The following is a 15,126-nucleotide window of genomic DNA, read 5'->3' as shown; positions in this document are numbered from 1 at the left end:
TTGTAACTACTTTAACATACAAACCAAGTACCATTTATTTCAAAACATTAGACCCATGAAGATCCAGGTTATAATTGATCTTCAGTAAACACATGCTTGTTGTGAAAAGGTGACAAGGAGGAACAAGTGGTCAGTCTCGTTGATTTGGTTGACACATATCATTGTATACCAATTGTTTTTGATCACTGGATTGTCTGGTCCAGACTCGATTACTTACAGGACACCACCATAGAGCTAGAATATTGGTGAAAGTGGCATAAAACTAAACTCATTCACTCACTTACCAGTTTAAACTGCCTGTCACTGCTTTCAGTTTCATCAACAATATTTTTTTTTTTTTAAATTACACAAGGGGAAACCATTTTTATTCAATTTCCATTCTTTACGAAAGAAAAGTGTGTCAGGTATCTCAAGTTGCAATAAATTCCAGCATCATGTCCCATGCTATACAACAAACATTTCTAAATTGTCATGATGAGATAACACATATCAGCATAGCTGGACACACTGTATACAGCCAAGCAACTATGCGATAATGATGATCACTGTGAGAAATATATGATACCCTTTGAAATCAAGACCACAGATAACACTAATTCTTACCTAATCCATCGTGATCGTCAAACTGTTTTCGAGGGATACGGGATGGGTACATCATTCAAGTTTGGTGATATCCAATCATGAAAGTTTCCAGAATTGAAAACAAAAGCTGCATGTCACCATAAACTCCACACACTGCTTGCTACTTATTGCATAGGTGTACTGACATGTATGTACATTGTTGAACACTCCCTACACTGTCCGCTACCAATTGTTTGAGCACACAGATACAGACATGTAAGGTACTTGAGTTCACACAAGGGCACAGGTTATCTCCAAATGGAAAACTTGTAATCTTATCTGAATAATGTCAGTTATTGCTTGGGTTACAAGAGCTTACCTATCAACGAACAATAACAGATGTTATGTCTTCAGGCACTGATATCACCTTACAATATTCACATATTACAAAATGTCAGTTATAAAAGACAGATTTCACAGCTGAAACCTTTTTAAACAAATTCTGAAAAGACCAGATTTTATTTTTGAACCTGACAAGTCAGTGTAGAAACAATTTGTAAGTCTTGCAATTATTCATTTAAACTTATGATATAAAATTATAGAGGCATAAAATCAAAATGAAACAAGAGGTGTAAACCAAATTTTCAATAGGAATTTGAGCGTTTAAATTTGTTCTCTACTTCAACATAACTGAATGTAAATTTATTCTGGATCGATATTAGCTATGTTGTTTTTCCATTATGATAGATAATTCAACTATTTGAAGTAAATTTATTCTACAGCTACTAACTAAAACAGTCAAATACATATTCCATATGAAATAATGACAGATTAAGGTATTTAACAACAAATAAACTGAATACACAATATAGAAAGAAATACTAAGATTCACAGCAAATACTGAAACAGTGTCTTTTTAATGCCCACTTTTGATGAATGTATGTGAATCATGAAAGCTAAGAAGACTACAAGTACTTTAATATTCAAAAGTTACCACACCCAAATACATTTAACTTTGGACCTAACTTGATTTTCATGCTTGCATGTGACAAGTGTTTCAAATGACATGATTGCTATACCTATGCAAGAGAACCCCTGAAAAATTGATATTTGCCAAGGTCAAGGTCACACAGTGTCTGTGTTCCTGAAACGTGCATTATAAAGGTGCAACATGTCCCTCAATGCGAAATACTTATTGATTAATTACCATACATAGCACTGCATTATGCAAAATATGCTACAGCTGGTATTAGTTGCCAGATGAATATCAATGTGTCTGATATCTTTACACTGGTAACAGAAACTATCACACTACACTTAAGTCTAAAAACTGCCTAACTGAAGATATTTTTATGTTTCTCACATGCATTAATTTCATATTTAACAATATTTACATCCTAACTACAGCTGTGACAAGACATGAACATGCTGTGATGTTCTTTACAGTCGGGTCTAACACCAGCTACATTCCAACTGTTACTGTAGCAACACTTCTACATTTGAAAACATAGCTATTCCACAGTCAAATACTGGCTACATGCCAACTTTAACTGTAGCAATACCTACACATTTTGAGCACATAGCTACCTACTCTACAATCAAATATTAGCTGTATTCCATTAGTTACTGTAGCAGTACCTCTCCACTTGAAAGCATAGCTATTCTACAGTCAAATACTGGCTACATTACAATAGTAACTGCAGCAGTATCTCTACATTTGAGCACATAGATATACTGCGGTCAAATACTGCTATATTCCATTAGTAACTGTAGCGAAACCTCAACATTTGAAGACATTGGGATACTACAGTCAAATACTGTAACTGTATTGACACCTCTACATTTTGAGCACATAGGTATCCTAGAGTCAAATATTGGCTATATTCCAATAGTAACTGTGGCAACATCTCTGCATAGTAATCCAATACTAAACCTATGTTTACTACAGGAGTACTACAGCTAAATACTGGCTGTATGTCCATACCAACTGTACCAATTAATAGCCCTACATCTGAATGCATATGTTTACTACACATGCATCATGTTTACTATTATAATACTGCTATAGTATTCCCAGAAATTATTGAGAATCATGTTGCGTCATGTAACTCATTACGTTTATTAACTTCTGGCGTTTTACTTACATAAACATGTTAAAACATCATCTTTTTACAGTCTCAGTCTTGTTTTAGTACTTTGTAAGACCTCCTCGCTCAGCAATGCATGCCTGAATACGCCTAGGCACACTACCCATCAAAGTTTGTAGGTAATCGTGTGACAGGGTATCGTAATATTGGACCACCTCGGCCTTCATATCTTCAATATTTCTCAGTCCCTTTTGGTTTATTCTGTCCTTCATGACTCCCCACACATTCTCAATTGGATTTAGGTCTGGGCTGTAACTGGGCCAGTCTAAAACTTGAACATTTTCGCCCGACAACCACTGTTTTGTGTAGCGCGCAGTGTGTTTTGGGTCATTATCATGCTGGAAAATCCAATCATCTTCATACAATGTTTGTGCTGTCGGAAGAAGGTGACCATTTAGAATGTCAACGTATCTTTCTTTTGTCAAGTTTCCCGTGAAAACACACAATGGCGTCACACCGCGAGCCGATATGCCACCCCACATGTGAAACTTGGGGCTATGTTTTGGTCGCTGGTAGATAGGTTTGACAGTATCTTTGGTCCAAATTTTCATACAATTAGGGAAAAGCCAAACAGAACTTTCATCCGAAAAGAAAACATTATCCCAATCTTGATTTTCATGAGCCCGACACCAGTTTAAACGTTTTTCCTTTTGTGCATCTTTCATCAACGGCGAGGGAATTCCACGTTTTTTCACCCAATTAAGTCTCTGTAATTCCTGCCTAACTGTTTCATTGCATACCTGAGGACTTCCTCTGCTAATCATTTCATTTCTGATGTTCTCAACACTTTTCAATTTGCCCCTACTCACAATCTGCCCAAGTCTTCGGCGATCCACAACACTGAATTTCCTAGGCCGACCTCCCCCTGCTTTGTGCTCTATCCCGGTTCCTGTTTGAATATTCTTCAAAGTTCTGTATACTGTAGACAGAGGAATACCATGTCTACAAGCTAACACTTTAGCATCAGCCTCACCCCTTTCAAAATCATCTAGAATGAGCATTCTTTTCTCTCTTGCTGTAAATTCTGCCATGTCAACACAGGAAGCCGTCTGCTCAGACAAGGGAGATAACTCTTGACGTAATGAGCTGCCTTCTAAGCCTTCAAGAGTTGTCTCCCTTATTTAGTATGCTTAGTGCATAGTGAAAGCCCTTTTTCCAATCTTAGCATCATTAGAAAAAAAACAAAGATTTTCTCAATAATTTCTGGGAACACTGTACATTCCAATAGTAGATGTAACGATACCTCTAAATTTGAATGCATAGCTATACTACAGTCAAACACTGCCTACAATCCACAGTGGCTGTAGCAATAACTACACATTTGAAGGCATAGGTTTATTGCAGTCATATCTTCATAATACAGCTACATTCCTATAGTAACCACAGCAATATCTCTACACTTGAACTCATAGAGTCACTACAGTCAAATACTGCTACATTCCAACAGTATCTGTAGGGATACTGCTACACAGTAAACCTACATGTTTAAATACAGGTTTACTACTGCCAACATTCTAATAGTAACTGTACCAATACCTCTACATTTGAACAACACATAGGTCTACAACACTCAAGTCGAATACTAAGCTCACTGACCATACATGAAGCAATACCTCTATATTCGAACAGATATCATAAGAATTGTGAAACAGATTGCCATAATGTCATCCGAAAAGTCTTGTAAAATGTCTCTTGATCATGAAATTGCTCCTTTGCTTGTGGATCCAATCTCACATATACATTCCTGCCCAACCTCTGCATCAACAATGATACACTGATTATCAGCTTCATATAGCAATGCCTCCACATATGTGAGACATATCTTTTAACTGCCAGCTAATGGAATAAACAGCTTGCTCCAATACTCTATCAGACATTTTCATCAAAGTGTAATCCACGTAAAGTCATGGGAAGTATTCCATATCATGATATATGAGATTGACCACTGTGTTATGTGTTACTTAGCTTCGAACAATATTTCTCCTACATCACTAGGGCAGCTGAGACCAGGAATGGGTTAATGTCAGCTATTGGTGCTTGCTATCTCCAAATCTGAACCACTGCACATTACATGCACATATTTGTCAGTGGTGTACAGATAATATAACCAATGAATATTATACAATTAACTACCCATCAATATTTTAGACTTACTTAGAGCACTCGCTACATGTTACATACATTCAATTATATCGAAGATGAATTCTTTTCACTAGCTTGGGAAAACCAACTGCAAACCGTATTAAGATGAACTGCACAAACTGTTGAAAATCCTGTGCAAATATCATGCATGTGAACAGCTGTGTTTTGGTGCAAAAATTGTTAAGGATTTGCCAATTTTCAAAGAGAATTATCATCTATTGTACTCATGACAATAATCTTTTCAAAGTTACCCAACTGTTTAACAATATGTCAACAGTATCTTGAAACTGTATGAAATATTTTGCAAAATCTTGTTTTGAACAGTTAAGTGATGTAAGTGGCTATATTTACTCTAGTGACTTTAATTACAATGTATTCAATGAGACAAGTGACAGTTTGCCAGAGAACCAGGTTGGAACAAACAATCAGGTTTACACTGCATGCTTAATGAGAAGAGCATGATGGTCTGACAATAACAAACTGGGTCATATTGTTGTGACCACATTTTACTGTCATCAACATCACCAACACTGTTGTCATTGTCATCATCACCATTGTTATCATACTCGTCTCCAATTTTGTCATCATCATTATCATCGTCATGTTTAGCATCACCATCATGGTTGTTTCATCATCATCGTTTCCTTTGTCATTCTCATCAGCATTGTTATCATTACCCTTATCCTTATCCATCATGATTTAGAAACAATATTTTTCCAGTCAGTATTTAGATTAAATCAGCATCATGATCACTGGTGATGATATCAGTGGGACCAGGGGCCCGTTTCACAAAACTCTCATAAGCCTAAGATCTTGTAAGTTTTCTCGAAGCCATTGTGCCTCCTATAGTGTGACACAGGAGCTATGGAGGCTACAAGAAAAATTACGACATCTTAGCTTTGAAAGCTTTGTGAAACAGAACCCTGAATTTAACAACCAGTTTGTCATAAGAGGCATGTAACAGGAATTGCTGGTCTGGCTCACAGACTTGGTTATGTAGTTCATCATATCCCAATTACATTAATCAGTGCTCAAGATATTAATCAGGGGATTGTCTGGCCAAGATATCATGATCATGCAATTATCACTTTCTGTGTCGGCAGAACAATGATATGTTATAACAAAAATTTTCAACAATTAATTGATCTTTTGATACTCTGTTTCAAGAGGTTATTAAGAGGCGTTTAAATGCTTTCAGGATACAACAGACAAATATACCTTCGATACTACAATTATATATTCTCGACCAGACTGCCACCTGCAATCAAATGTCTAACACTGACATACATACATACATACATGCTACAAATGTCTCCTGCCTCCACAAATCACACTAATGGTAGTCAAACTGTGTGCATGGGTGATTCTAAAATCTCTCCCATCTGGTTTACCTGACACAAGATCAAAGGGCCCTGGTTCCCTGCAGGTAATGTGACACATACCCATTGAAACATACCCTCATTAATGGGACCCAGCCCCCCTCGCAGGTGGGACAAATTGCTCAAATTACCCCATCATTGTTTTCAACATCCCCCCAGCTCCCAACATCTTGTCATCATTTTCCCACTAACACTTGCCATCTTTAGTGAGTCAATGATCCCAAACCAAAAATAATCCACTTTTTAACAACATTCCAACATGGTTTTTGACATTTCAGTAATGCCTCCTAAGAAACTGAAGGATTTCACACACTATACTAATCCCTTGTCTAGGGGCATGCACAGATCAAGAGATTTCACTTCCTGTCAGAATGTCTCGAAACTTTGTCAAAGTTAATCGCAGATATCCAATTACCTCCAAAAAGGTGTGCATAACACAATAAAAAGACAGGTGTTTTTGTACTGGATGGAATTATTATTTTGTTTTCAATATTTTCTCATGTTCATTATTCAAAAGACACTCACAAAATAAACCTTTGGCTGGTTATCATTGCATTACATCAAATTACTAACATAATAATTAAACCTGGGTCAAATTTAAAGGCTCACATAAAAGTTAAAACAAATCTGTAGCAGTATTGACCATATTCTTTCACTTGGTCTCTACTGTAAAATTACACCAGGTATAAAGGGAGTTCACATAAATTAAGGCACCAAACCAGCTTCAGTAAGTCTTGCCCTCAAACACTACTGAGAGCTACACACAGCTAAACACATCTAGAAGTACTACATCTGTAGATCGGTCAAGTGGTCATTTTCATCTCATGGTTAACAGACACGTTCCAGGTGGTATTCAAAGGCCACTGAGAATGTCTATGAATGTATCTGCTGTGAGCGGTAATATACCTTGCTATTGGGCGTATTTAATGGGTTTTCAAAATGTCCGTGCATAAGGTGACACATTACTTAAAAATGAGCTGACATGTTTGTCAAGTTTAACCTCACAGACCTATCTCAATATAATGACATCGCCAACCAGTGCATTAAACCATTTATCCCAAATGCACAACACAATAATTTTTGTCACATTAATCACTTACAATGTGTTCAACATGCATGAAGGAAAAACTGTAATCTCTGCCTACTGTATAATCTTCAACAAGCTGTAAACATAATTCAATAGTTACTATACGATTCAAATTCCCTCTATAATGCTTAACAATGAAAATTACATTTATAGCATCAGTTCAAACTGAATCATGTAGCTATATAAGTAGTTGGTAACACTTTGTACCTAGATTTCATAATTTTGCAAAGATTCTGTCAAAGGGCATAATGTTCATCTTTCTTTTGATACAGCAACTGAAATCAACATCTTGTGTGTTTGTTGTAGAGTGAAAGTATGTTCTGTGCAGCTGAATGAATAGTGTGTTGAGTGACAGCTGTCAAAAACAAGCTGACATATTTTAGACCTTGATGTATTAATGCTCTGCATCTAGTTAGTAAGTTCTGTATTTAGTTAGCAGGATACCACAGCCATAACAGTATATTGTACGCAGCCAGGACTTTCCATGCTCAGGCCAGCCACGTTGGTAGGATGTAACATACAAAACTGGTGAGAGAGAAACTTACAGAACAAATATCACAAAGATGTTGTTCTTTTAACAGTAACATTTCTTTAATGTACACCATGCATTCCTTTAAAAATCTTGATGTTGTCAAACTATTTACATCTTCTGATGTTTCAAGAAAATCCTGTGTAACATGTTTTCAAATTAAGTTGAACCCGAAAACAGCTATCTAAACTAGCTCCAGCTCCAAATCAATTTTATGAGGTTTAAAACTTGCATAAATTTACAGTATACTTTCCTTCTATTGAGCCTTATATGCCATAAACATCTCACTAAACACACACACCTGTTTCTGAATTAGACTGACAACAATACTGGCGGAAACACCTTCAGTACCGATGTCTTCAGCAAATATTCAGCAGTAGGATAAAGTACCATAATAACACAGTAGGACAAAGGAATCTTTATAACATAAACAAATGTACATGCCTGAAGATTTTCTGTCTTGTTCAATCACTGGTGGAAGGTCAGAATAATCCAAACGATCTCTGCTCATGGTACGCTTTACTAGGCTTTTGAATAGAGACATCTTCTTCTCATGTGTATGTAATGATGAGGCACTGACAGGTGTTAATTACAACACATACAACTAAACTACAGCTTCGTCAAAGCTAAACACATTCCACTTTCAACATAATCATCGTCTTAGCATAATAACTCAGTCCTCCTGTTGCCTGTTTATGAAAGCGACTGAAACTGCAGGTGCAACTGTTGCATTCCAAACATCAATACTTACCTAGTACATGGTCCATACTGGCTGTATCACTACCAAAACCATTAAATCGCTCTCCGGATGGTGACAGCGACTCGACCTCGAGTTCCACCACCGGCAGCATGGGTGTATGTACCTCAGTTCAACATGCACTTCCTCCCGAACAAGATCAATAATCACAGATGTGGCGGGCAAATCATCACACAGACCTCAATCAATACAACCTCTCTCTCCATTCAACTATGGTAAGCTGAGTCAAGGGGAGATAACTCTTACCCTGCCCTCAGGCAGGTGATGGGCTTATTGCTGTTTGGGTTCCCTCATTATAACATGTATAAAATGTGGAAAAACTCAGGGTCCTTGCTTTCAGCAACAGACTTGTATTTGAGTATCAATTTTTATGTGTCTCTCTTATTTTTATTAGGACATTGCCTTAGGATGGACTTAAATGATGCTGCTCTCTATTTTTCACACATAGGAAAACATCCCTTGCATGACGTATTTTTTAAGATTTGCATTATAGTTGTAAAATAACATTTTGGTAATATAAACCAGTTTCTCTAAAGTCAAAACAATGAATGAGTGAATACATTATTTGTTTTTAAACACACATGCATCATGCACCCCGTAACAAAATCACTCTTAAAATGCATAATGAAAATGTGCTTTAGGCTAAATATAATGTTCTTATATTCAAATGTAGATATGACAGGTGACTGGCGATGTTGATGGATGAGGCATGATGATGCAATGCTGCATATCAAATATTGCACAGGAATCACATAACTGCATATAAACAGTAGCAAATGTCAACATTAACTTATCACTAGAAAGGAGTTTATCTGACATTAATTAGTCTGATGTTTCCTGTGTTCCTGTTTACATGATATATATACTTCTATCTAAACTTACATATATTTGCTGACAAATGCTGTTGTAATGGTTTTAGCATTCCTATAGTCTGTTTGCAGTAAAAATGTAATGATGAATCTTTTAAACAAGAAAGTAAATCAAACAAAGTGAAATTAAGATTGCAAATCTTCGAATTTACTGTGCCAAATGAACATTTATATCTCAGAATCTTATTCAACTTCAAATAAAACTTGTTTAACAAATGATCATAGTTCCAAATCACTATTACTGGTTTGTATTACAAAGGGTATGCACATTAAATGAAACAGTGAGAACATGTGGGGTTGGTCTAAGTTAATGCTCACCACATACCACAGATGCATTTGTTTCACTATTCCAAGTACCATGTTACCCCCTTGTAATTCAAACCAATAACAGCGATTTGAATCTATGAAAATTTGTTAAACAACATTTAACCCAAATTGAACAAAGATCTGAGAAGTAAACGTTCAGTTGGCAAGGTAAAATTGAGGATTCTCAAACTTATTATCACTTCCTTTGATTTATTTTTTTGTTTGAAATGAAATTGACTGATATGTTTTCCCTGCAAAGAGACTATAGTTAAGCTAAAACAAAGATGCTAGTTATGGCTATAGCTGTATATACATGTATATTTAAATTCATCAAATGAGAAGAAAGTCCAGGAAAACTATGCAGCCTATGACAAACAGTTCTGTGATCACTATCTGATGACAGCAAATGGCAATATTTATCAATAAAAAATATTTATGGGAACACTCCTAATCTATGAAGACATCGATAGGATATTTATCTACCATAATGGACTCACAGTTAAAAAAATGAGTAGAAGCAGCATTCCCTATATAATGCTTGCATTTAACAATTAAGCTCAAGGAATATATCTGCTGAAATCTTTAAGCTCATAAATATTGAGAAATGACAACAAATCATCAAGCCTTATACCTTCCACCAAGCCTATGTCATATTGTAGTATGCCCTGAAGCCCAATGTTGTCCTTATAACGAAGTCCGAACACAGCATCATGGTTTATAATGTCACAGTCACGATCCCCATGATTTCAAATTGCTTTGACCTTATGCAGGAAATGGTCCTGTTCAAAAAACCTATTGAAACCCAAACAATTGAATTGCCCTCTCCGAATATTTATTTGTGTTCGATGTCCCTATGCTTCAAGTTTGAGACCATAAGTGCTTTCAATGTCCGTGACTTCTTCAATGATTTGATGGAAATCACAAGGTGCTATTCAAGGTAGGTATTTGTCTCCCTCTGCCCTGGCTGTGGTCAGGCTAGCTGATGAAGTAAATGTTGCCATATAAAATGTAGGTTGTGCATTTCAACATGAAACAAACAGAATTTAAGTGATAAAAAAGAAGGCCAATATTTCCAGGTTTGATGTTGTGAACTTGCCTGTTTACAGGGTGGTTGTTGTGTGTGATATTTCATGTTTGACTCGCCTCTTTTTCTTCACTCCTTATCGTTTTTTCTTTTTAAAAATTCTTAAACAAAACAAACCACTGTATGGAAAAGATTAGTATTAAAGTGCAAAATCTGAATGAAACTTCAGATTACTTGATGATGGTCCAAGTAAAAAGATCAGATGAAATATGACATACTATTATCAGTTATAGGGGACTATGCATTAGAAAACAATGTTTAACTTCAAGAGAACCTCCCGAGTACATTCTACTGAACATGAACAGGTGTCCAGTGATTATAACATTCATGTGAACTAGATGTAACAATTTATCATCCTACTATTGTTTGCCATACTATAGTGAAAAATAGAAGGAAATTTTAATAGACCAATTGTTCAATAATGTACACATCCATCGACAGTGTCACTACCTAAATGATGTATGGACTATGCACATTTCAAACAGGTCTGTGTGGCTGGTTTGCAAGAATTACAGCTTCAGATGTGAACACTCTTCTCATGATGTAAATAGCAAAGGAAGGAAAACAGCTGTCTGAACAGCTGTCTTAGAATTAATCATTACTTTATTCAGTTGTATCACATTGATAAACATAAGTCTCAAGCCTTTAGGTTGGTTTTCCACTATTGCGCTGATAAATCAACTACCGGTTATAAAACAAGAGAAATTTGGGAGTTCAAGGCTGGTGACATTTTGTCCTGAAGGCAGTCACAGATATCGCTGGACTTCCTCGACAAAAAATGCCACACAGGTTTGACCTTAAATTATTACCAGGGACAACATCATATTTTTTAAAAATTTTACTGGCATGACCCTCTCGTATCTGAAAGTTGTGAGCCACCACTTGAGATACCATATTCTTAACGTATTGACTCTGCAGCTCCAATATACGTGCCTCTATTACCACCAGTTTATTCACAGTCTTAAAGATGACTGTCACGTCAAAGGAACTGGAGAGAAGATGTACACAACAGCTGTTGATATAATGAATATTATATAGCAGTGAGATATGGATGACACCTCTAAGTTCATACTCAGACTTGACTCTGATTGGTCAGTCAGAGGTATCAAATAAATATGAATTACCTGTCATTGAAGTTTTACAAGAGGAAATAGATGTAGGAAAGTGCTTCTGTTCCTTCATGTTTGTGGTTTAAAATATTGAATTGTGTATCTAAGAGCAGAACTTCATGAAAATGGTGTTTAAAATAGACATTAAGAAGGCAGGGACAGATCAGCATTTTGGAGAAGGGGGGTGCACATAAACCATAATATTAAAGGTTATGCCCATCAGGGAAAATTTAGTGTGTGGGGCAGTTACAGGGTAGAAGGAGGGTGTGTATGCCCCTGATAAAGTATGAAATTTTGTACTATTCTGTCATAGAATGTGATAGAATATTCCTTCAAGAGGTAAAAGTAAACCACTGTCACAACAAAATAATAGAATTTTTAAATAGACTCTGCATGGAATACATTCTTTACGCTAAATATAATATTTCTGCTTTCAAGGAATGTGGTATACATTTGAAATACTTCTCCTTCATGTAATTAACATTTCAAACCCCCAGTAACACAGTGGGTTCAATTCCCAGTTTGTCTTCGTCATGTTGAATGAACATTGTTCCACCAAGCAAAAGCTAACACTGATCCAAGAAGCTCTCTGTGTGCTGATCAATGGCGCAGATAAACATACCAGTTGGAGGATTAACTAAGTTTTAGAGGATGCAAATAAACAAACACGCTCTTCTCCAAACTACATAGATCAGAGTCCTGCATCCAGTGGGTCACGTCAACATCACACACAATGTACATTCTTAACACTATCATCAAACACTTTTACGTGGTTCCCTTGCATAAGTTTGACTTAAATTCATACTTTCCGTTAGGTCATTAGAAACGTATCATCTGTATGGATTATTTTTTATTCAAAACATGATGGATACCTAGTACTGATGATTACACTAAATTTTACAGCCATTCATAACAACAGCACTCATAAAGAACAATCATGTATATTTCATAAAATAAAAGTCAAAGCTTTCCATATAATTCACCATTGTTTTGTTAAAAGATAAAGGGTGTAAACTATAACTTATCAGACAATAAAGTACACTTTCTGCATTATATCAGCTGCAATGTAAGCATCCACATGCTGTAACTACACATGGCTTAGAGCGAACTGTATTTCTTAATCATAAAATGATTATTTAATCTCAGTAGATATGTACACACATGTAAATATAATATTACTGTACTACTCAAAACACATAAGGACCACTTGGTTTTTCAATGCTGCAATACTCTGACATGACCGATTTACTACAGTAATACTCATGCAAAAGAACCGTTTGGTCCTTGACCTTATCTCAATTGTATGTGCAATACTGGTTGATCACTGCCATAGTCACAATGCTCTCCAACCTTTAATTACTGCTATCGTAAATCTAATGTTCCTTCCTCATTGAATAATTAAAGTCACATCAGAGAACTTCCATGTCATTGTTTTTCCTTTTCCCAATGCAACATGAGGTTTGACCTTTTCGCTTTTGAATTTATAGATAAACCTTAATGATCTTTTTCAAAAAAAGAACAATATAGAAGATGCATACACTTGCTACTGGCGGTAACAACTAATAATGGTTATGCAATTGCAATTAATCTTGTGTTTAATCTTGTGTTTGACAACCATTTCTAAATACTCAACATGGAGTTCATGTGACTATTAGAGTAAATCCTGGAGAGCGGCTATGGCTATAATCGTATATGCATATATTGGCATCGCCTATCATTAGCCAATGCTGTTGTAGAGTTATGGCACCACGACGAATCATATACAGAAGGCAATTTAGTTAATTGAGTAATGTATGCAAGGTATTATAGACCTATTGTGTTTCAAGTGATTCTTATGCATTTTGGTACACCCAGATTTGCAATTATTTGAGTAAATGTGATTTGTACTGAGTAAATATGCCAAAAGCATCTTATCTGGAGCTCTGATGACTGGTTGGTTTGAAGTCATAACACTGTGTCAAAGTGGTGTATCCATGTTAAAGCTCTGTAGGCTTGCTGTCTATAACAGGAATTAGTCCAGACTAGTGCAGGCATCTATGATCTATTTGCTCACAAACACATGCATGTAGCTAAAGAAGTGCAATAATCTTCAACCTCATTCACCTCAAGCCAGTGCAACAACGTCTCGTGACACATAACAGTGACCACAGCTTTTTGTTGTTGCTTTCTACAGTCTACATGTAAACACAGCATACCTCCAAACAGAAACTTAAAGAATATTTTGCTCCAATACGTACTCTTCAAAACAAATGTGCGAAAACATACTTCAGAAGCATTAAAAATAATGAAGCACTGTCAATGTTTTATAAAATCTCACCTACCATATGAATGACATATAAAGATCTACCACTTAAACCTATTCTAATAGTAATATGTACGCTTTCTTTATGTAGTATAGATAAACATCTTCATCATAACAATACTGTCAGTGTCCAAATATATACTGATAATACACTGATGATGTAATACATTACAATCATTATTTAATGATGCAGTGTTCACGAATAGTGTCTGACCCTCTGACAAATCCGGCAGATTTGCCAAAGGTCAGACAGAAGTCCCCAACCTGCTGGCTCCAGTGTCTGACTGAATATGTCACAACAACTTTGTCTGAAGTTGTTATTTGTGGCATGTGACACTTGTTCACTGTTTCTAAATTTATGTTTATAATGTTTGTCAATATATAATGTTAATAATTTCAAAGCTAATAATGAGAAATGTTAAATCTGATAATGTGTGTTAAATTTTATTCTGTGGGTCCTGTGAATTTTCAGTGGGTCAGGCAGACATCTGAAACTTACAGGACCCAATGTCCTGTTACTGTGAAACACCATTCGTTAACACTGATGATGTTTATAATGGAATTCATTTCAGCAGTGAGCAAACTGTGGTCTGTTGTAAAATGGAAATTAACTCAATGTTGTTTGAGCACACACTGTACATCTGTCAATCTGAATTTTAGATTTCGCACAATAATTTGAAACTGATATTTCTCTGAACAGAAACTAGGTGTACATTTTGCTGTATTAGATACTCTTCATAGCCTGCACAAGATTGATCTTAGGCAACCATAGTTAGCTCCCTTTACACAACTGTTGAGGTTGTGCAGGTCCTCAAAGAGGGGCTACTATCAGAACATACATTCCTCATTACTAC

General features: G+C 36.0%; 1 protein-coding gene across 11 annotated transcripts in view; it reads right to left on the bottom strand.

The window, feature by feature from the left end:
• The window catches only part of LOC137293506 (echinoderm microtubule-associated protein-like 1), an 81,674-nt gene that overhangs the window by 61,291 nt on the left and 5,257 nt on the right, over positions 1-15,126 (bottom strand). For 6 of the 11 annotated variants that reach the window (XM_067824086.1, XM_067824090.1, XM_067824089.1 and 3 more), the window contains exon 1: positions 8,597-8,821. The exons of 3 other annotated variants lie outside the window; for them this stretch is intronic. In XM_067824086.1, the coding sequence (XP_067680187.1) occupies positions 8,597-8,696 (100 nt within the window). In that variant the 5' untranslated portion in view covers positions 8,697-8,821. Of the gene's footprint in view, positions 1-603; positions 804-8,596; positions 8,823-15,126 lie in introns of those variants that run through there. 2 more of the 11 variants (XM_067824091.1, XM_067824099.1) reach the window with 2 other exon arrangements.

This window comes from Haliotis asinina, chromosome 8 (assembly GCF_037392515.1).
Source record: "Haliotis asinina isolate JCU_RB_2024 chromosome 8, JCU_Hal_asi_v2, whole genome shotgun sequence".
Lineage (NCBI taxonomy): Eukaryota > Metazoa > Mollusca > Gastropoda > Lepetellida > Haliotidae > Haliotis > Haliotis asinina.
Note: the sequence above shows the minus strand (reverse complement) of the source record. Positions and strands in the feature narration are given on the sequence as shown.